The sequence below is a fragment of the Pleurodeles waltl genome, chromosome 6 (assembly GCF_031143425.1).
Source record: "Pleurodeles waltl isolate 20211129_DDA chromosome 6, aPleWal1.hap1.20221129, whole genome shotgun sequence".
In the NCBI taxonomy this organism is placed as follows: Eukaryota; Metazoa; Chordata; class Amphibia; order Caudata; family Salamandridae; genus Pleurodeles; species Pleurodeles waltl.
The window spans coordinates 1,695,994,017-1,696,015,712 of NC_090445.1; the positions used below are offsets into that span (position 1 = coordinate 1,695,994,017).

Consider the following 21,696-nt stretch of genomic DNA (forward strand, 5'->3'; position numbering starts at 1 on the left):
GTGGTTTTGTTTCCTTGGTTGGAAATCTATGACCCCTTCTTCACAATTACATTATGTCTTGTTTTTTTCTGTTTTCTCCATTTTGAAGAACAGATGTGAAAGTTTGCTGTGGGATCCCACGAGGATACTCCTTTCTGACAACCATTTGATTCTCTGCCAGCCTCTCAAGCTGCCATGCAGGCAGCCACAAACGCTGCCCAGACAGCAGGGGTTTATGGGATGCGGATCTGTACGTCGTAAACTGCAATGAGTTGTGATTTTGGCACACTTCTGTTTTTTTCTGCAAACATCTGCAGATATAAAGGTTGATTATTAAGAAAATGACATGGGCAAGGCTTCCAGAATGGTCTCCGTTGCTGATGAAAATAAAATCAAATGATGTGATTTGAAGATTGAAGTGATGTTTATCTCTTAGCAAACCATCTGACTTTGAGGAACAATAACTTGTGCAATAACGTGTGCCAAATATCTGATAGAGACTTCTAGTTGCAGATTCCTTACCTTAGAATTTTCCCCCACGCCTCAGACTGGATCCGGAGATTATTTTTTCGAGCAATGACCTTGCGCATCGGTAGGTGGTGTCGGTCAACTCTTCGTGCGTCGTTGGTGTCGTAACCGCTGTGATGACTTTGGGAGTAGTACATAGATGTCGTCTCAGCACAGTGACGTCAGTTCTTTTCTTTCCGTGCCAACTGCTGATCCAGAGAGAGCTACCCTGTTCTCTTTTTGACTGAGTTTGACGATTTTATCGAGTTTTTTGGTGAGTTTTTGGTGTGTCACAATATCCCCGGAGACTGGTTTCAAGCCGTATGAGGACTGTCACCGCATGATGTCGGTGACGGATCCACATCGGGTCTGTTTGTGGTGCTTGGAGCGCGACCACGACCTGAAGTCGTGCTTCGAGTGCTGGCCATGCACCCAAAGGCCCTGAGGGAGGGGTCCCTCAAGTTCTTGGCTGCCCGGCGCTCAACTCCGCGTGGTTCCCGGTCTCGCTCGAGGGGAAGGTCTTGAGACCATTTGCGGATCTACCACTATTCTTCTTCCTCCAAGTCTTCGGGCACAGGTAAGAAGAAGAAGAAGAAGAAGTCAAAGCGGTCCCGTCGCCCTTTGACTTCACCCTGTCGCTCATCCGATGCGACGCAGGAGGAGCATTGACACTCGAGACCTCTGTCTTCGGAGCCTGCTTCTGGGTCCGCTCCGCGCTTCACTGAATTTCCGGGAGCCAAAGCGACCTCTGCCCAATTAAAGGAGTGTTATGAGGCCATGCGCCTTATTTTTGGGCAGACTGACTCCGATACGGCACCTTCGGTCCCAAGGGGTTTGGTCGAAGGGCCTTCGGGTTCCACGCAGGCAGCTTCGGCTCAGGCCACCGAGGTCCCCTCCGGATCCGCACTGTCGGCGGTCGTACCACTGAGACTTTCCCCGGCGCCGGTTCGATTGTCGACGCTCCCGACGTCGGTGGTGCCCACCATTCATGGCGACCCGATCCTTATCCCGATGACTCGGAGTCGGAACGGTGTCGGCCGACACCGCCTCTGTCTTTGATGGGGCCTACTCACCCCAGGTAGGATTTGGACCCTTTTCCTTATGGGTACAAATTCCGTGAAGGATTAGAGGGGTCCCTGGACCCTTATGAATACCAGGATGACCCATCTTTCGACTGGGCACAGGAATTGGGCAAGGCCAGTGGACTGGACACTTCACCAGATGTTGGCATGCTGTCTCCTCCTACCGTGGCTACGGCAGAGGGAGCGACTTATGCTATGGTGGTCAGTAGGGTGGCTGAGGTCCTTGGCTTTGAGCTACTTACTGTACAGGTCAGTTCCAATCTCCTGACAGAGGTTCTTCAGCCAGAGGCTTCCTCATCTGAGCCCCTTTTGCCATTCAATGAAGCCCTCACTGATATCCTTTTGGGTACTTGGTCCAAACCCTTCACAGTGGCTCCTGTGAACAGGACTATCGCACGCTGCCATCGGCCTGCCCCGAACGACCCTAAATTCCTCTCCCAACACCCCACACCTAAGAGACTTGTCATCCAGGCTTCCTCTTCCTCAGGGGCATTCCCTTCCGCACCCCCGGATAGGGAATCAAAATGGCTGGAACAATTTGGGAAGAAGATGTTTTCTTCCTCCAGTCTCGCGCTGCGGTCCGTGAACACTGCATGCCTTTTGGGCCACTATACCCAATCTCTGTGGGGTACGGTCGTGCAGATTCTGCCGCAGATACCAGAGGAGGCTCGTGCTATAGGTTCCCAAGCTTTCAACGATGGGAGAGATGCGGCGAAGTTCACGATCTGATGTGGGCTGGACACGACTGACTCTCTGGGCAGATCGGTTGCTACGACGGTAGCCTTGAGATGCCACGCCTGGTTGCGTACTTCTGTTTTTTCAGGGGATGTCGAATAGTCTCTTATGGACATGCCGTTTGATGGCTCCCGTCTCTTTGGAGACAAGGTGTACTCAGCCTTGGAGAGATTCAAGAAACCCCGGGCTACGGTTCAGTCCCTTGGCCTTTCCTCTGCCCTTCACCCCCAACAGTCCGCCTTTCTCCCCTTTTGTGGCCCTGGAAGGGGCTCCCTATCACATCCCCCTCCCAGCCACTGTGCCATCCATGCCGTTTAGCTGATGCGTTGCTAGGGATGCATAATCCCACGTGGGCGTGGGACAGGGAACCAGAGGTCTGCCCAGTCCACCCCTGCCCCCTCTGCAGCCTCCAAACCCTCCTAGTCCGTCCCCTTACTCCGATCCAGTTGACGGCAGGATTCGCCATCACCTACCCCACTGGGAATCCAACACTACGGACTGGTGGGTTTTGCAGATAGTTTGAAAGGGGTATTCCCTCCCCTTCGAATCTGCCCCACCAGCCATGCCTCCATCAATCAGCCAACTAATGGAGGATCATTTGGCACTTCTCCACCAGGAAGTCGCGGCTCTCTCGGCCAAGGGAGCCATAGAGAAGGTCCCTGTTCCAGAAGTAGGTTGTGGTTGTTATTCCGGCTACTTTCTGGTGCCAAAAAAGGACAAGGGCTTACATCATATCCTAGACCTTCCGGACCTCAACTACTTCCTCAAGAAGGAGAAATTCAAAATGCTCTCCCTGGCTCAGGTCCTGGCTGCCTTAGACCCAGGAGACTGGATGGTAGCACTGGACTTGCAGGATGCTTATTTCCACATTCCATCCTGCCTGCCTACAGACGTTACCTGCGATTTGTGGTAGGTCACGAGCACTATCAGTTTACCGTCCTCCCCTTTGGCCTTACCAGCGCCCCTCGGGTGTTCATGAAAGTGATGGCGGTGGTTGCAGCTCATCTGCGCAGGCTAGGGGTCTCAATCAACGTTGGCTGTTGAAGGTGGACTCGACCCAGAAATTTGTCTCCCATCTTCAGACTATGGCGAGCCTCCTACACACGCTGGGATTCACTATCAATGTGCCGAAGACACACCTGACTCCCTCTCAGACGCTCCCTTTCATCAGAGCTGTTCTGGACACAGTGCAGTTTCAGGCTTATCCTCCTAAAAAGTGAGTCCAAGATATTCAGGCTGTGATTCCGATCTTTCAGCCTCTGTCTTGGGTTTCGGTGAGACTGACTCTGAGGCTGCTGGGCCTCATGGCCTCATGCATCCTGCTAGTGACGCATGCCAGATGGCATATGCAGGCTCTGCAGTGCTACTCTAAGTTCCAGTGGGTGCAGCATCAGATGAATCTCTCTGACATGGTCCAGATCTCGGAGGGGACTGCGAAAGACCTGCAGTGGTGGCTTTCGAATCCGCATTGGGTCCAGGGCAGATTCCTTTCCCTTCCCCAGCCAGATCTACCCATAGTGACAGATGTGTCGCTTCTGGGTTGGGGCAGCCACATGGGAGAGGCGGAGATCAGAGGCCTCTGGTCTCTGTCAGAGTCTGGGCTCCATATCAATCTTCTGGAGCTCCGGGTGATCAGGCTTGCGTTGAAAGCATTTCTTCTCTCTCTCAAAGGGAAAGTAGTGCAGGTGTTCACGTACAGTACTACCGCCATGTGCCACTGCATCAAACAGGGCATGGTAGGGCCCTGGACCATTTGTCAGGATTCACTATGCCTCTTAACATGGCTGGAACATCAGGGCATTACCCTGGTGGTTCAACATCTGGCGGGTTCTCTCAATGCCAGAGCAGACAAGCTCAGCTGTCAATGCACAGCTGATCACGAATGGCGTCTCCATCCAGAGGTGGCCCAAAGTCTCTTTCAGCAGTGCGGAGAGCCTTGGGTAGATCTGTTCACCTCCGCAAAGAACGCACATCAGCTGTTTTGCGCGTTGGAGTTTCAAAGGTGGCACTTGCTAGGAGACTCTTTTCGGCTCGAGTGGAACTCCAGCTTCCTTTCTGCCTTTCTGCCTTTACCACTTCTGACCAGAGTTCTCAAGAAGATCAGAAACAACTGGGCCCAAGTCATCTTGGTGGCTCTGGACCAGAGCTACTGAGCATGGCCACCAATCCTCCACTCAGACTGCCTCTTCGGGCGGATCTTCTGTCGCAGCAACAGGGGATGGTTCTCCACCCGAACCTGTCCAATCCTCGCCTTCATGCATGGAGATTGAGAGGCGGCAGTTGACGACTTTTGGTCTTCCACCCAAATCTGCGATGTTATCTTTGCAGCCAGGCACCCCTCCACCAAAACGGTATACGCCTGTCATTGGCATAAATTTGTGGTATGGTGTACCAACAAATCTGTTGATCCCCTCTCTGCTCCGCTATCTGAGGTTATTTTGTTCATTCTTTCATGGCTCTGCTTTGGGCACCCCTAAAGGTTATTTATCTGCCATTTTGGCCTTTTTTAGGTTACCTGATCAGCCCTCATTCTTTAAATCTCCTATTGTGAATAGATTCCCTAAAGGTCTCACCCATTTATTTCCTACCACTTATCATGCCTCAGTGGGTCCTCATTCTTGTCCTTACTTACTTAATGTGTACTCCCTTTGAGCCGATGCACAGTTGCCCTTTACGGCTCCTCACTTTCAAGACTGTCTTTCTTGTTGCCATCACTTCTGCTCGCAGAGTGAGTGAGCGAGCTTCAAGCTCTTTCCTCCAAGCCTCCATTCTTGCCTGTGCACTCTGACAAAGTGGTTTTGCGCACTCAGGCTTCCTTCCTTCCCAAGGTTGTTACGCCTTTTCATGTAGGCCTGTCCATCACCTTGCCTACTTTTCACGCACCCCCCACATCCTTTACATGAGGAGGAGAGACTCCACCGTCTGGACCCAAAAAGAGCATTGGCATTCTACCTAAATGGTACTAAAGATTTCCGGTCGGACGATCAACTCTTTGTTGGGTTTGTGGGTGCAAAGAAGGGGAAGGCGGTGCAAAAACGTACCGTCTCTCGATGGGTACTTCTTTGCATCAAGATGTGCTACGCTTTGGCCAAGAAGCAACCCCCTGAGGGCTTGCGTGCTCATTCCACCAGAGCCACTGCTGCTTCCACTGTGTTGGCACGCAGAGTTCCTGTCCTGGATTTCTGCCAGGCAGCTACGTGGGCATCCCTGCACAAGTTTGCTAAACATTACTGCCTCGTCAGTCAGGTCCGTCGGGACACCTACTTTGGTCGTTCGGTCCTGCTGTACTTTCTTGTATGATCTTGGTTCGCAGCCCAACTCCCAGGATGGCATTGCTTGGGTATCTATTCTAAGGTAAGGAATCTGCAACTAGAAGTCTCTATCAGACGTACAGGTTACTTACCTTCAGTAACAAAATATCTGGAGAGACATATTCTAATTGCAGATTCCTTACCAACCCACCCATCCTCCCCACTTGCGAACTTATTTCTAGGGACAGGGATTCCCCCTTCAGGGCTTTAGCTCTGGCGCACCAATCTCAGTGTCCTTAGCGGCTCTGTGCTTTGGCGTGGAAAGTCGTTAAACAAAACTGACATAACTGCGATTAAGTGGTGTCTATGTACTACTCCTGACGTCATCACAGCGACTGCGACGCCAACGTTGCCCGCGAAGTCGAACGACACCACCTACTGACATGCAAGGGTATTGCTCGAAGAAAAAATCTCTGGATCCAGTCTGACGCCTGGGTAAAATTCTGAGGTAAGGAATCTGCAACTAGAATATGTCTCTACCAGATATTTAGTTACCGAAGGTAAGTAGCTTGTACTACAAGCCCATCTCCCATCCATTGGTATGGGTCATACCCTCAAGTTGGCACACCTGGCAAGGGCAGCAGGCCTTATTGGGAAAGATGCCTCAGCAGAGATTCTGCCGCAGAATGTGTGGTAACTTGTAGATCTTTGGTGCAAATTTTGGTAGGGCCACCTTAAGATTTCATCCTTCTAAATATAGTTGAGTTTGTTAATATTTACACATAATATATTTATAACAACATAGAGGGTCAGATGTAAACGTGGTTTTACATATTTTTAACTGATGTTTTGTGACCCGTCTTTAACTTTGTGATGCAATCAGTATAATAATATACCACATCAGAAAATATCCAATCACAAGGGGGTTGCAGAATGATCTGTCTAATGAATATTAATTAGGCATCTTTATATTTGTGACCTGATGTGATTAGCTATGAAGCAGTTGATGATGGCTTGCAAGGAACAGCTGACCACGGTTCAAGTATTTGCATTCCCAGAAGAGATTTTTTTAAGTGGGGCATGTTGCTTAAAGGAACTGGTGCTGCTTTTAAAAAGAAAATAAAACAGTTGGAAAAACAGAGGAAGCAGACATTAGGGACTTGGAGGCTGCCTTCAGAGACTTGCAACACAATTCACAAAATGGAAGGTGTTCAAAGGGGAAGCATCTTCCCCTTCAAGAACCAGTTATCACTTCCATTGAACTGGTTTAAATCAATCATTCACAACTGCAGTTGGGCCTCAAACCATGGATACTCTTGTGACTGGTAATTAAAAGTTGACTTCCCTTTCACAATTCCTCCTAATTGCATGTCAGAATGGATGAAAAAATACATTTTATAAGTTACAAAGTCTAAATAAAGGAAAGGCTCTTTTTCGATCGCAAAACCTATGATTTTGTGAATCACAGAGTTTACAAGTGTATGAGAGCTTTGTGCCTCTGGCCCATAGTTCAGCTAATGGTATGTGCTGCTGCAAGATATATTTGTCCTTTTGAGTCATGGGTAGGCCTGTGAGAATGTTTTGTTTCTCCTGCACAATTCCTGAATTTTGCTTTCTGCAAAATGTGCAAAAAGTTCACCTTTTTCACCTAGTGTGAAATTTGGCATGAGTTTTGCCCATCAGGCACTGCTTAGAGTGAAACATGGCTTCTTGTGAGACATCTTTTCCTCAAACAAGTCTCCTGCTGTCATCTCAAGTGACTTTTTTCTGCAAGGTCTGCCCTCATGGGAAAAAGTTAAAGTTAATCGAGAACTAGGTGAAATGTACTTGCGTAATACAAATACACACGGTTCACAATCCTATCATGTGTACATTCAGTGAAATGAATGCTTTGGGGATTAAGTTCTGCCTAGCCAGAATTCTGAAACTTGCTGGTAAATCAAATACAATGAGCATCCATGTTATACATTGGTTTTTGGATCTAAATAAACTGATTCATCACATGATTAGTCCGTTTCAAAGCACTTTTTGTGGAGTGCTAAATTAGTATGGGGGGGCATATTACAGAACCTTTACACTGGTGATAAAACACAGGGATACATTGTGATCGGGCTTTTGCTCTAGGCAAACGTTCAGGAGAAATACATTTGCTCATTTCCTTGGTCCAAATGCAGCTGATGTTTTTAGTTTGCTTTTGCACCGCTTCAAAGTTTCTGTGTTATGGACCTGGAGGTAATGATGCTGTTTCAGGTCCAAACGTGGCTTGTGGGCAGATCCGTTCTGTATCTTTGATTACACGTGAACCTAGTGTTTGATGTCTTGCTTGTTTTTAGGTTTTCTCCAAGTGTAGCACTTGAAAAGCTGCCATGCACAAAAGTATCCGTTTCACCGGAACAATTTAAAAGAGCCCTGAGGATGGGAGGGAGGAGTGGGACTACCAGAGTTCAGTGCCCACTTTGCTCGTGACTTTCTGGGACCATTGTTGTGTCTGTACACACAGAAGCATTGGCACAGTGAGCTTTGTTATGGCAGAGAAAATCATCTGAAAGTACTCCAAAGGGGTTGTGCTGACACTCTTTTTGGAATTCCCTAGCACCTATAAATATTTCAATAAATCTCAGTGTCATAAATACCAAGGAGATTTGTGTATATTTAGGGAACATTTCTTCTTCCCTCCACATCAGACATCTTCTGAAATCCTTCCAGTATCAACCCTGCTTGACAAGAAAAAAATGAAAATATGAAAAATGGCCACCAGAGGTTACTATAATATGAAAATTAGCCTCCTGGCAAAATGTAATTTTTTGTTTGGGGTTCTCAAAATACTTGGACCAGAGCTACCTACACTCACATGAAGTTCTGGCGTAAATCGTTACTGGACGTGTAGCAAAATGAACAATGGGCAGCGCACACTTACATCAGGAAGCACATTATGTAAATTGGCCTTAGTGTCACACCATATTATGCACTTAAACTCAGACACCATTAGAGGCACTTTTCTCTAATGCCTGTACTCTCAATAAGACTGTCTCTAATCATGTGCAACTATAATCCCTTTCACTCAAGATATCCTTATTCACAATGACTCTTAGCGGTATGTCTTTCAATTCTGGGTTGTGTGTGTCTCAAATCATGGTAATTCTAATTTGAGTAGATATTGTTGATATTTCAAGTGTGTGACATTTTGAGTAATTTGATAACTACATTTGTTTTTTATCTTCAATCCAGGTCAGTTTTTGGGTTGTGCGAGAGATTTTGACAGCACAGACTTTGAAAATAAGGGCAGAAATTTTAAGCCATTTTGTGAAGATAGCTAAGGTAAGAGAATCTAATGCAAGTGCCACAACTAATCATGAGAATGTGAGTTACATTATTTTTTGCAATATTTTCAGGTATTCAAAGATAAGCAAATAGTTAACCTTCAATGCAAACGTATTTACTAAGTGATAAAGATTGGTATTTCGAATGTGCCGTTCTCTCTATCTCTTAATTTTTTTCCTTTTCTGAATACTTAAAATGGTCAAATAATTTCTGAAATTTACAACAATCTTATGTATTGCACGTTTTCCTTGTAACTGGTCTTGGGATGAACCTTGTGTATTTAAGGTCACAGATAGAGGGTCCACAGAAATTGTTCCTCCCAAATTTGATGACTGATGAAATACTACATTATATTTAATTAATTAATGAATTAATGTATGTGGTAGCTAACATTTACACAAAAATTCTGGAATTTACATTGAACCCCTTCCCTTAAAAGTGAGGACAATAACTGGATTGGAAGAATTAACCAGTTTATCTGAACCAGTTTATCCATGGTGAAAATCAAATTGTGGGAGTCCAAGATTGCCACAAGCTCAAGTCCCGCCTTCGAGTGCGTAATGTGAAGCCCCTCACAAAGCAAACACTTAGGTTTCAAAACGTCAGAATCAAGGGAGAGTCACATAAGTGACAATTAAAATCGCCCACAGGCACCATTAATTCTTTCCCTGAACCCCTCTCATGCAGTGCATTGAGGGACAGACTCAGCCAAGAAAGAACAATGATCGTATGATGTCCCCCCCCCCCAGTGTTGTAACAATTGATTAAAGCTAACAGAGGAAGCACCACCACCCCCAACCCCCTGACCCCTTCCTGCGACCGAGAGCTCTGCTGGGCAAAAATAGGTAAAATAACCCTCCAGCAAAAAGTTGTTCTTAACCTCTCACGTTTCCTGGAGGCAGATGATCTGGTAAGTTTTAATAAACTGCACCCAGCTCGGATCAGTAAACTTAGACAACAGACCTGCGATGAGATCCCTCCCATTAGGTAATAATGACGTAACCACTGTGGTTGTACTAGCCACTGGAGACGGCATGGGGGTTCAGGTGAACCCAGTCAGTCACACAGTTCTAAGATGCTCAAAGGGGTACATTTATTAGAAATGCTCAAGGGGGGTAACCTAGGTACAGTACACATAGTCACTGGAGGGGGCCTGCCCCTGGGGCCTGAAACACGATGGGAGGGCAAACCCTCCCTAGCTTATAAAAGACACCCAATGGGAGAGCAATTATGCCAGGTAGGTTACCAATCCTCAAAGGGGGCAAAGCAGCAGAAACAGCTGCAGTGGTCCAAGGGTTGTTAAAATTAACTATCACCACTCCCCGCCCACATTTTCCTAGCTTGGTCCACCCACTCAACCCCCCGGGCCATTATGATAGATTCCGGTAGCCCACAGCCTCCATAAGAGTGCGAGTTGAACCAATGCTCCACCTTGTTTTTCAACTCGAAAAAAGTTTCCAGGACTGAAATGGGGTGAGATGGAACATACCCTAGAATCCCAACATAGGGACTGCCTTTCTCACTGGCGCTTGGGAGGGACGGGCCCCTTGAGACTCCACTGACGAGCCCCGAGTCTTAGGGGCAATAGTGGATAAGCCCATCCCAATAGACTGCCCGCTAGAACCAAGGACCTGAGGCAAAATGAACAGGATTGGTAGAATTTGACTGCACTATTGGTGCAGACTGCCCCTGCAGCAGCCTCCTTCCCAAATTTGTGTGCGCCAAAATCTTCGTCACCTGCGCCCAAGGTGGGTGAGCTTGGACAAAATTGGATCAAGTTTTGCATTCAAGAGCCCCTTGAGCTATGACAATAATTCACCTGTGAGAATTTGGCCTCCCTCTAGCCACGTAGAAGTACGGTCAGTTTGGGTGGACACATTAACCCAGGAATTGCATTGAGTTGTAACTTGACCGCATGTTTTCTGCTTTTATCTGGGACTCACCACTGGAGAAACGGGGGTTAGAGCCTCCCCTACCCTTCGTAACCCTCCCTCTGACATGCCATGTCACAAACAACAGGCCAGTCAATACATGGGACTAGGCCCAGCTACAATTGGGAGAAGACTTAGTGAGTAAGGGAAGGCTGTCTCTGAACAAAGAGAGCCTTCTTTTTGCCAAGTCTGTTTCTTTAGATGTCACCCCCCGCCCGATTAAAAAAGCCCTTAGTGGCGGAAGCATGAGGAGCAGCTGACGGAGGTGGCACCTTGGCAGAGGACACTTTTCTTTTCCCCATTTTTCAGACCCCCTTCAACACCAACTGCCCTGCCCGTCCCACGCCGAACTTGAGGATAGGACCTCACAACCCTAAGAACCAGGCTCTAATGGCACAGTCGGATCCAAGTAACAACAACAAACCTTGACCCCAGCCCACACAAAAAAGGAGGAAAAGGCAACTAAAGACAGCTGTAAGGGGCACAACAAACCCCTGGCAGAGAAGAAGATGTAAGAAGACCTTCAAAAAAGAGAACCAAGGGGGGTGGCCCTGCCCCGCCTCTTCCTGTCGCTGACGGGTGCAGGATTGGCCTGTCCTTGGCCCAGGCTTTGGCCCGCGTGCATCCTGCGCTGAGGGAGAGTTTGTGGCGATATGAGTGTTGGGGGTGTGATTTCCTCCTCCCCCTCTACCTGCGCAAGCGCCTTCTGGCACAATGAGCCGCAAAGCGTCCTAGGACTTGCGTTCTCCACAGAGAATGGTCACACACAGTGGGATAGTTTGTGGCGCTATGAACACGGGGGTGTTTGCCTTGTCCCCCTCCACCTGTGCAAGCGCCTCCTGGTGCAATAAGCAGCAAAGCGTCCTGGGACTTGCAGTCCCCACAGAGAATGGTTCTGCGCTGAGGGGACGTTTATGGCACTATAAGCGCTGGGGGTGTGATTGCCTCCTCCCCCTCCACCTGTGTAAGCACCTCCTGGCACGATGGGCAGCAAAGTGTCATGGGAATTGCTTTCCACTTAGAGAATGGTCAGTCAATTTCAGGTGCTGCTGCCATGCTTTGGAATTCCCTTACTACCCACATTACCAACCTGGACTGTTTGACTTCATTTAAAAACATCCCTGAAATCGTGGCTTTTTTCATCCTAATTTTCCTCAGTCTGCTTTGGTTGAGCTCTGATTCTGGCATAGCACTATGATACTCTCTGGTTTAATGTGCTTTATAAATTCATATTTCATTTTATAATCCACAAATGGTTGGGCATACCCGTCCTCAGCAAAGAGGAAAGAGATATTCTCCCTCCAAGGAATCCAAGGCGAGCAGTGGTTCCCAACCTTTTGACTTCTGTAGACCCCCACTTTATCAATACTGGAACGTGGGGACCCCCACTGAATCATTATTGGAATCCAGGGACCGCCCCCACTGAGTCGTTACTGGAATCCAGGACCTGAGCCTTACACTGTTAGTGATTTCAACTGCGAAACAATACATAAAAAATACAGACACAAGCATTCCTTTAAACACATACACAATTGATAACACATTTTATTTAATTTGCATACAAAATAAAAAAATGTTAATTTTAATAGGGAGGTTGGAGTGTTTCTAAATTTAGTTGAAGCCACACATGTTCCATACTATATGCTGTTTGTTGCACCTGCGCTGCTCCCACAAATGAATCTCTGGATACTAATTTAATTTTTAGCCTCAATTTCAAATTCCTTGGCATTTACATTGATCATTTTGACAGGGATTTTGGCATCATAATTCCAGTAGCTATAGTGGGTGATAAAGTTCACATTCATGTGCAAGCTTCTCTGATTTGAGCAGAGGAACCAGAACCACCTCAAGGTACAATGGGGGAAGAATTCCTTAAGTACTTAGGAGCCAAGCCGTAAGTATCCATGCAATTGCCAGAAAGCCATCACATCTGCAGTCCGACAGCGATACATCAGCATTTCCCGCTAACAATCAGTCCTCGTGTCTGCCCAACCCGAATACTCAATACCCTTTATACCTCCCCCAGTGATTTTCTGTGGAAAGGGAGGAGAAACTCCTGGGCAGCTTCTCCTGTCATTGTACTGAAAGGCTAGCAATGTTTCTGTTAGAAAAGCACAAAGAAGGCATCCAGATTTGGCCATTTTTATTTCCTTCCATGCCTGATTTCTGCGAGGGCTGGTGGCCATGCAGTTCTATCCATTGCATGTTGTTTTGTTGTTTTTCAGAGAGTAAAAACCTTCAGTTCAGATCGCACACACTGCCTCTCTCTCTCCCCCTTTCTCTCTCTCTCTCTCTAAAGAGCTAGTTTTCATATGTTGGAAAACAATCAGACATGGTTAGTATTTAGCATATATGTATTATAAGTAAAGCCACCACACATGACTATGGGTACTATGAAATATTAATTACCAACACATTGTAATCCAAGTGTAATATACAGGCTGCTCTAGTCATTTAAATATGTGTTGGTCATGAACATTGTGAAGCCATTTCTAAACTGCATAGTCCTAATCATGTCACATGTAACTTAGAATTCTGCTTTAATACTCTGCAGCCCTCTTATGAACCATTCCTCATGAAATAATTAATAGATTTGATCCCAAATTATTGTCTGTGCCCTAATATTAGCCATACGAAACCCAAATCATCTATGGTAAGGGTGTGAGTGGATCACATGAAGTCAAAATTAAGTGCTCTCTTTTCAATTTATAGGGTATGGACTATTGTGTGCTCTTTTCTATCAGGTTGAAATAAAGCAGAATCTTGGGCCTGCAACTAGGCTGGCTCCACATCTGCTAGACCTTGGTGCCTAAAAAGGATAGTACACAATAAATAAGAAATGGATGAGAGGAGATAGTCTGGGCTGCTGCCCATCCATTTTTATTGAAAAGCTCTGGTATCAGAAATCTATTTTTCAACTGTGGATACTATTTATACTTGTTACTCTGCCCATGGACCTCCAACTGAAGTGATACCAGAGTATGCTAAAAGCCTTTGGAGTTGCCTGTAATGTCGCAAACTTATCACCAAGTGTAAGTTCTTCTTCATGTGTGGAAATTGAAACATAATGGACTTTTGCTGCAAAGGTCTCTGTGAGATGTCTAGTGCCACAAGTTGTTGTCATGGACAGATAGCTCAAATACTAGATTCCCTTTAAGAAACTATGTTTGATTCTCTGCAACCTTCATTCAAGACTAGAAACAAGAAAGCATCACTTCCTGCTGTAGGTATTGCCTGTCTGCCGAAGAAACATTTAAAGAGATTCTATTTTCTCTGTTTGAATCATTGCTCAAATACAAATGTCTCCTAATAACTGGGCAAGTGAGTTCCCCGACAAGTATAGAACATGCTTTGCCTTGATTAACCTGACTGCTGGAAAACTGTATGCATGTTGCCTTTGTGCTAAGACGGTCTTGCAACAAGAGGGTGCAGATAACCAGAGAGAAATGATTTAAAGGAAACTGGGTTTGGTGGAATCTTTCCTGAACCAGAGGAGAAAGTCTGATTTTGGTAAAAAGTCTGCCCCTGAAACATTTTCCATAATGAATCTAAGGTTGGCTTGGATTACATTGACTTGAACTGCAGCTTCTAGAAGTGCCTTCGTCCATTTGGAACTTTTTGACATGAAGGCATCTGGTTCATCAAACACTGTGGGCTAAAACCTGCCCGTCTTTATCTCATCCTGAGTTCACCTACACCACCCCCAATGTGTCTCAACTTGGACCCTGACAAATTGCTCCACTGAGGTTAACTCAGTGGTCAACTTGGTGGGAACATGGTAATATGCAAGGGGGGATGTCACCGCCATGACGGTGCTGTCCTCCCCATGTGTTTGGCTGTCCCACTGTGGGACTGACAAACTCATCATGAGGCCCTAAACCTGAAGGTAAAATCCTCAAACACAAATCACATCAGCTTACTGGTTTTCACATGGTGGTGCTGGCTTTCTATTTCTAAGCACTGCAAAGCAGCAGAGTGTTTGAAATATCAATATACGTTAAAATCTAAGGAATCATTTAGACCTTTGAGGATCACGGAATAGAGCAAATGGACACATTTGTTGGAGAGTGATAGTTAGTAAACAACAGTAGTGCTGGCATTTGGTAGGGTGCTGGCTGGGGCGGTGGGGCGGTCCGGTTGAAGTTGTCTCCCAAGAACACCTTGTGGTCTGGTTCTTATTGTTGTACAAATTAGGCCCTGGCAGAGGCCCCGATTCACTCACCCTTTGTGACCAACCAGCTAGTTTTATGGATCCCCCAACAAACAAGGAATAGTCACAAAAGTACTTCCACTGACCCAGTGGGACCCCTAAAACTGTGCCATGCTAGAAAATTTAGCAAGATACTGTGGACTTGTGGTCAATATTTTTTATTTATCAGAGATAAAGTTCCAATGCTCTGAATCAAAAAAAGGAATACCCCTGAAGTGCTAGGAATTTTCTCTTGGGGGGAACTGTTGCTGTAAGTTGTGGGCAATCTTCTGCTGTGCAGTTCAGCATCCTTTGGTGGCGAGCCATCTCCACAGGGGCTCCCGATGTTAGAGATAGGTAAGGCATCACTGCCGGATAGAAAGTGGGCGCTCCACTCCCAAATAAGGAGAATGGAGGTCATCACTCGCGACATCATCAGCAGCTCTAATTCAGACCCCCACTATTTTCTGTGAATTATATTTCTCTATGTTTAAATAGGAATATATGTGACATAAATTGTGACAAATCTACAGATTGTCCTACAAATGTGGCCAGGTGAAATGTTCCAAGCTTCACAAAGCTGTAAAATTTGCTATAAAAAATTGCAAAGTTTGTAAAACAAATGCCTTTGCACGCTGCTTCCTTTACCCACTGGAGCATAAATGATTGCATTTCCAGTCTTCATAAATAATGTGAATTAATGTCACTAATGGTAATGATACCAAATGCATATGTAGACTGGCCTTACGCCTTGCCGTAGGACAGTCCACACAAGCTAAAGGAAGCACTACTTCCAGGGAGATTACACATATGTAGTTTCCTCTACCATGCCACCGCTGTTGCGTGTGTATTATCTTCTCATTTTAGCAATTCCTTCAACACGTAGAGGATTTTTCATTACTATCCAAGTCTTCATTAGGCCCATAACATTATCTGACAAATTAATATTGCTCTTCAAAAATGTGCATATTTCTCTCTCACGCACACACATACACACCTCCGCCCTAGCATAACCCACACACTTTTCGTCAATATCACCAGTAACCCAGTCTTGTACAGTGGTCTGGTGCATATAATCAGCTTCTGTAGAACTGAACTTGCTTGGGCACTTCCACATATAAACAAAATGAATCAGGAAAACAGATATTCAGTGTGGGTTAAGGTTGCAGTAGCTGCTGAGGAAACTAGTGCTAACAGGATTGTGGAGAATGTGGCACAGCTGAGATATGAAGTGTTGAATGTGTGGCTTGCTGATTTTTCCTGTCTTGCTGCTTAGAGGTGGCCTGTACTTGGGTGGCTGGAAAGTGGCTTGGAAAGGATGCAGGCTTTAGAAATGTTTGCGTGCTGCCTGGGTGGTTGTGGAAGTATAAGGCGAGTGGAATATTCGACACGTGCTCCATCTAGAAGCGCCTGTGGTCTCTCGCCACAAACCCTTTATGGATGTAGGCGGTTTGCACATGCCGGACTTCTATAGCGGGTGGAAACACCTTTACATGCACAGTTGCGTACCACTGTGAAATGGAGATGCCTAGATTTTGTAGAAAGAAGGATGTGTTTTCTTTCCTTACTTTAACTGCCAAATTTAAAGTTATAACACTTGCATAAACATTTTGTTGTCTTGCAAAGATTTCTACCGTTATCACCATTTATAGTGATTGACCACCAAGGTAGAGGTTGAGAAGTGGAATCTATTTTCCATTTCAAATAAATTGACAAGTCAACTAGAGATGATTTCTTTTTCCACCTTGGTCATGTTTGTGGTGAGCTAATGATTTGGTGCTGCGTTTAGAAACCTCATAAATATTGCTACAGAGGAACATTTATAGTTATTTTAACGTAATTACCTTTTGGTTTGTGGAACAGGTATAAATGAAAATATTAACATCCTTAGTTTTTTTGTGGTTAAATAAAAATAATAGAGGTGGTTAATCTTAAATAGCAGCGTCCTGGTCTTGCTCACAAAAAAGACGCTCAAAGGGCCTGTTTCAGGGCCCGCATACTAAGCAGCTGCAGGGCGCGCTTCGAGCGTTAGAGCCATCAGTTGTGGCTAACACATGCAGACATCTAAAGGTTAGACTTGTAATTTCAAAAGTAATCCCAGCTTTAGTTGCTAGCCAGAAGGGACCTCATCTAGAGTCAGAGAGATCTTTGTTTTTCTGAAAACATCGAAAGATCAGTCTAAGGATGAACTTTTTTGTACCAATTGCAACCTATGCAGCAGAAGGTGAGGACATCTGGTATAAAGAGCATGTAAATACTTGAGTCAGAGATTATGGCTGCTCCTTCTACAGTGTCTTTATGGTGGAAAGTCAAAAATGTCAGAGTTCTCTTCAGAAAGGATAACTGGAAAAAATTATCTGACAACTGCTCTGACTAGCCAGTTAAAGAACCTGCCAAAACCACAAGTAAATCCCATATTTTTTACTTTGACGACCAGAAGTGTGTTTTAGTTCCAAAGATAGGTAACGCATATAACCCCTAAGGCAAGGTTTACACTTTTGCCTAAGAATAATAATTTTAGCTTTTTCTCCATTAAACCAGAGAACATTTTGCTTCTTCCACTCGCTAGTCTCGTCAAGGCAGGTTTGGAGCGGGAAAAGTCCTTGTCTGGTCTTAAAACACTAATATAAAGTGGGGTGTTTTCTGCACATGATTGACTGTGGCACACTGTGGAGTATTTCTCAATAATGTTCTGAAGAAGAGAGGAATACATATTAAAAAGCGCCGGAGGGAAGAAGGTTGACATCTACACATCAGTGCCAAGGAAAAGTCTTTTAGATGGGCACAACAGGAATTTCTAGGAGAATGCGTCAGAGGAAGTGTTGAGTTTTTTTGTACAAACCATTTTGGTTTCGAAGAAGACTTTTAAGTTATTACAGAATATATGTTAGTAATGGTGTCTGTGCTGAACTGGAAGATGGCAAGGTAACAGAGATAATCACCTTAGAAAGCTCTCTGAATTGATTAGATATTTTGTCAATAGACTGTGAGATTTTTGCAGATATAAGGTGAGCCTTTCATACCTTGGGTGATGCCACATAATGGACAAAGAGGGAGTGGGACATAATGAATACATATGTGTATTAATTTAGTTATACATGCCTTTAACCTGCTTGGCTATTTTTTATAACACCCTATGTTGGACTCAGTGCTCGTCATTTCATCCTAGAAAAGCAGAAAAAGAAACAGGAATACTTGCGTGAAGAACTGGAGAAAATATCAGGAGAACAGAGAAAGTCAAGATAGGATGATTCCACTATAATATGCACTTAAATGTTTTTCCGGCTTGTGGCAACCTTCAGACATTCAGCCCCTCATTACGAGCCTGGTGGTCCTGGCACCACCAGACTCGCGGTGGAGGTCGGACCGCCGCCAAAGCAGAGTTTTGTCATCCACATAATGACCCTGGTGCAGCCACCATGATCCGACCGACGGCACTGCCAGTCGACAGCCTGGCGGTTCCGGCAGTCTTAATCTGCCAGGGCAGTGCTGCAAACAGCGCTGCCCTGGGGATTACGAGTCCCCTCTCTGCCGGCTTTTGCATGGCGGTTCAACCACCATGCAAAGGCTGGCGGAGAAGGGCTCCAGAGGGCTCCTGCACTGCCCATGCACTTGGCATGGGCAGTGCAGTGGCCCCCACAGACAGACCCATCATGCTTTTCACTGCCCGAATTACAGGCAGTGAATAGCGGGGCGGGTGGTGTCGCACCTGACGCACCCAATATTGCCGCTGGCTCGATTACAAGCCAGCGTCAATATTGTGGTGAGTTTCCCACTGGGCCAGCAGGCGGAAAACCGGAGTGGCGATTTTCCGTCCCAAAGAGTTTGGCAGGCAGCCTCAGCCACCACCCAAATTCTTAATAATGGCCTCAGTCTTCATTTGTGTAAAGGTGAAATCACCTGGTTGGTCAGGGATTTTTAGGGTTTTTATGCTTGCTGGAGTATTCCAAAGTTTCGAGGGCTAGGTTCTCCAGGCATTTACAAAGGTATACTTTTTCTTTACATTCTCTACAAGTTAGGAGAGAATTCAGAAATGTTGTGAGGATCTTGCCACAAAGCCTTTTTCTATGTGCTCCCTGCTCCACACAAGTCTTCTGCACTGCTCAATCCTCTATGTGTGATATCTATGTTTGTGACATTTGTAAATCTAAAACCTGACCAGAAGGCAGTGGAGAGCTATGGAGGGTCAAAATCAAGGATCCAGTCAACGAGTTACTAGAGAGGTAGCTGGTTTGGGGGCTGTTATTGCACCGTGATGAAGTGTTGAAGTGATGAAGAGGTGCTTCTTCAAATTTGCCCTCAATTGGAGTAGGTTTGTGGCTGTACTTATGGATACAGGCATGATGATCCAGATCCTAGGTGTGTAGATAGAAAAGGCTTGTTGTCTTGTTTTTTTGCTTTTTTACACTTATGTTTCTCCAGTCTGATGGTGTCCTGACTGCTGGGTGTGCTGAGAGCCACCAGAGAAATTGAGTTTGCCAGCAGAATAGGCATGGTTGCAGGTTTTGTTGACTTTCTTGATGATGTAGTTGGCTTTGAAGATGGTGCAGCCTGGCATGGGAAGTCAGTGGAGTTCCATTAGGATGCGGGCGATGTGATCATATTTCTTCATGGCCTGGATGAGATGTGCTGCAGCATGTATGATGCTCTCAAGAGAGACTAACCTGCAAATTTGGATCTGACGAGAATAAGGATATTTTCCAGTCTTTGCCAAGCTTAGAGCCAACTCTACAGTGCTGAGGTGGAATGAAACAGAATGCCTTGGGAAAGGGGAATGAGACAAGGGAGAGATACAAACACATGGTATTTCACCGTACACCTGGAAAAACACTTAGGCTTAATGTGCACTACCAGAGCATTAATATCTAAAAGGCAAAAGAGAACATTAGTATAACTATTGTTTGACAATGATGTTTTAACTAGAGGTGTTGCCTATGATATACTTGCTGGTACTTCCTATGTTTCCACTCTCATTTGAAACGTTGCCACCCTTCTAAACTGAAATATAATTAGGGTTTGATATAATAATTGAGTAGCCATCCCATTTACAATAAATTTGTTTTCCTATGAGAGCTACCTTAACAATTAGGGGATAACATTTTGTGCTTAGCTTGCATTCAAGGTCTCAGGTGCAAAAATGTAACATGACAGTAAGTGTTAGTACTGCATGTGTAGTTTCTAACTTGTCATATGTGTAATCACTCTCTGTGATATCCGCATGACACCAGCATACCGAACAGTGGCTCTGTGTGAATATGCAGCAAATGGAGTTTGCAATATATCATAACCCACACAGTTGATTCCTTGCAGAATAAGCGGTGAAATAGAGTTCAGAATCCCCAGATAAAGGTTGAGAAACAAACAAGTGTCATGGAGTTTGTAATCCATATGGATAACACTTTCTGAAACAAACAAGCAGAAGCCCATTCTTGGAGCGGTACATTCCTGGCTCCCAGATGTCTTTGTGGACTTCATGGGAGTACAAATAACAGGATTACAACAAGTCCTGGCTACAGAAACTATATATTATGATTGCCTAGCAAGGACCACAAGGAATGTATATCTGTGCTTCAAGATAGCCAATACCCTCTGCAACAGACCAAGCAATGGTTGTGTTCAAAATGTATTCAGTGCAAAAAGTTGATATTGTAGTTTCACAAAGTCAAAATGATCAAAACCTAATATCTGTGAAATAGTAATTGTTGGAAATAACCTTTCTGCAGGGTCACCCCCAAACTTTTTGCCTTCCTCCTTCTCTTTTTCTCACCTTATTTTTGCTGGCTTTAGGACTCTGTGCACTTTACCACTGCTAATCAGTGCTAAAGTACATATGCTCTCTCCCTAATACATGGTGACATTGGCTCATACCCAATTGACATATTTAATTTACTTGTAGGTCCCTAGCAAAGTGCACTACATGTTCCCAGAGCCTGTAAATTAAATACTACTAGTGGGCCTGCAGCACTGGTTGTGCCACCCACATATGTAGCCCTTAATCATGTCTCAGGCCTGCCATTGCAGGGCCTGTGTGTGCAGTTTCACTGCCACTTCGACTTGGCATTTAAAAGTAATTGCAAAGCCTTAAACTCCCCTTTTTCTACATATAAGTCACCCCTAAGGTAGGCCCTAGGGAGCCCATAGGGCAGGGTGCTATGTAGAGAAAATGAAGGCCATGAACATGTGTGTTCTATATGTCCTGGTAGTGTAAAACTCCTAAATTCATTTTACACTGCTCCTTTCATAGGATAGCGTTATGGCTACCCTCATATATTGTTTGAGTGGTAGATGCTGATCTGAAAGGAGAAGCCCAGTCATATTTAGTATGGCCAGAATGGTAATAGAAAATCCTGTTTATTGGTGAAGTTGGATTTAATATTACTATTCTAGAAATGCCACTTTTAGAAAGTGAGCATTTCTCTACACTCAAAAACTTCTGTGCCCTACAGCCTGTTTCCAACCCACGTCTGGCTGGGTTAGTTGACAGTTCCCTTGTTCATTTCACTGAGACAGCCCCAAACACAGGATGCTCAGTCACACCTGCACACATCTGCATATTGAATGGGTCTTCCTGGGCTGGGAGGGTGGAGTGCCTGACACTTACATGTCAAAGGACACTTGCCTGCCCTCACACAATGGACTGCCAAACCCCCTACTGGGACCCTGGCAGACAGGATGGAACTGAAAGGAGATCCTGTGCACTT

The 21,696-nt window shown here is 45.3% G+C and overlaps 1 protein-coding gene across 2 annotated transcripts in view; it reads left to right on the forward strand.

Moving 5' to 3' along the window:
- The window catches only part of RALGPS1 (Ral GEF with PH domain and SH3 binding motif 1), a 1,336,836-nt gene that overhangs the window by 412,869 nt on the left and 902,271 nt on the right, over positions 1-21,696 (forward strand). For both annotated transcript variants that reach the window (XM_069241780.1, XM_069241778.1), the window contains exon 7: positions 8,783-8,872. In XM_069241780.1, the coding sequence (XP_069097881.1) occupies positions 8,783-8,872 (90 nt within the window). The remainder of the gene's footprint in view (positions 1-8,782; positions 8,873-21,696) is intronic.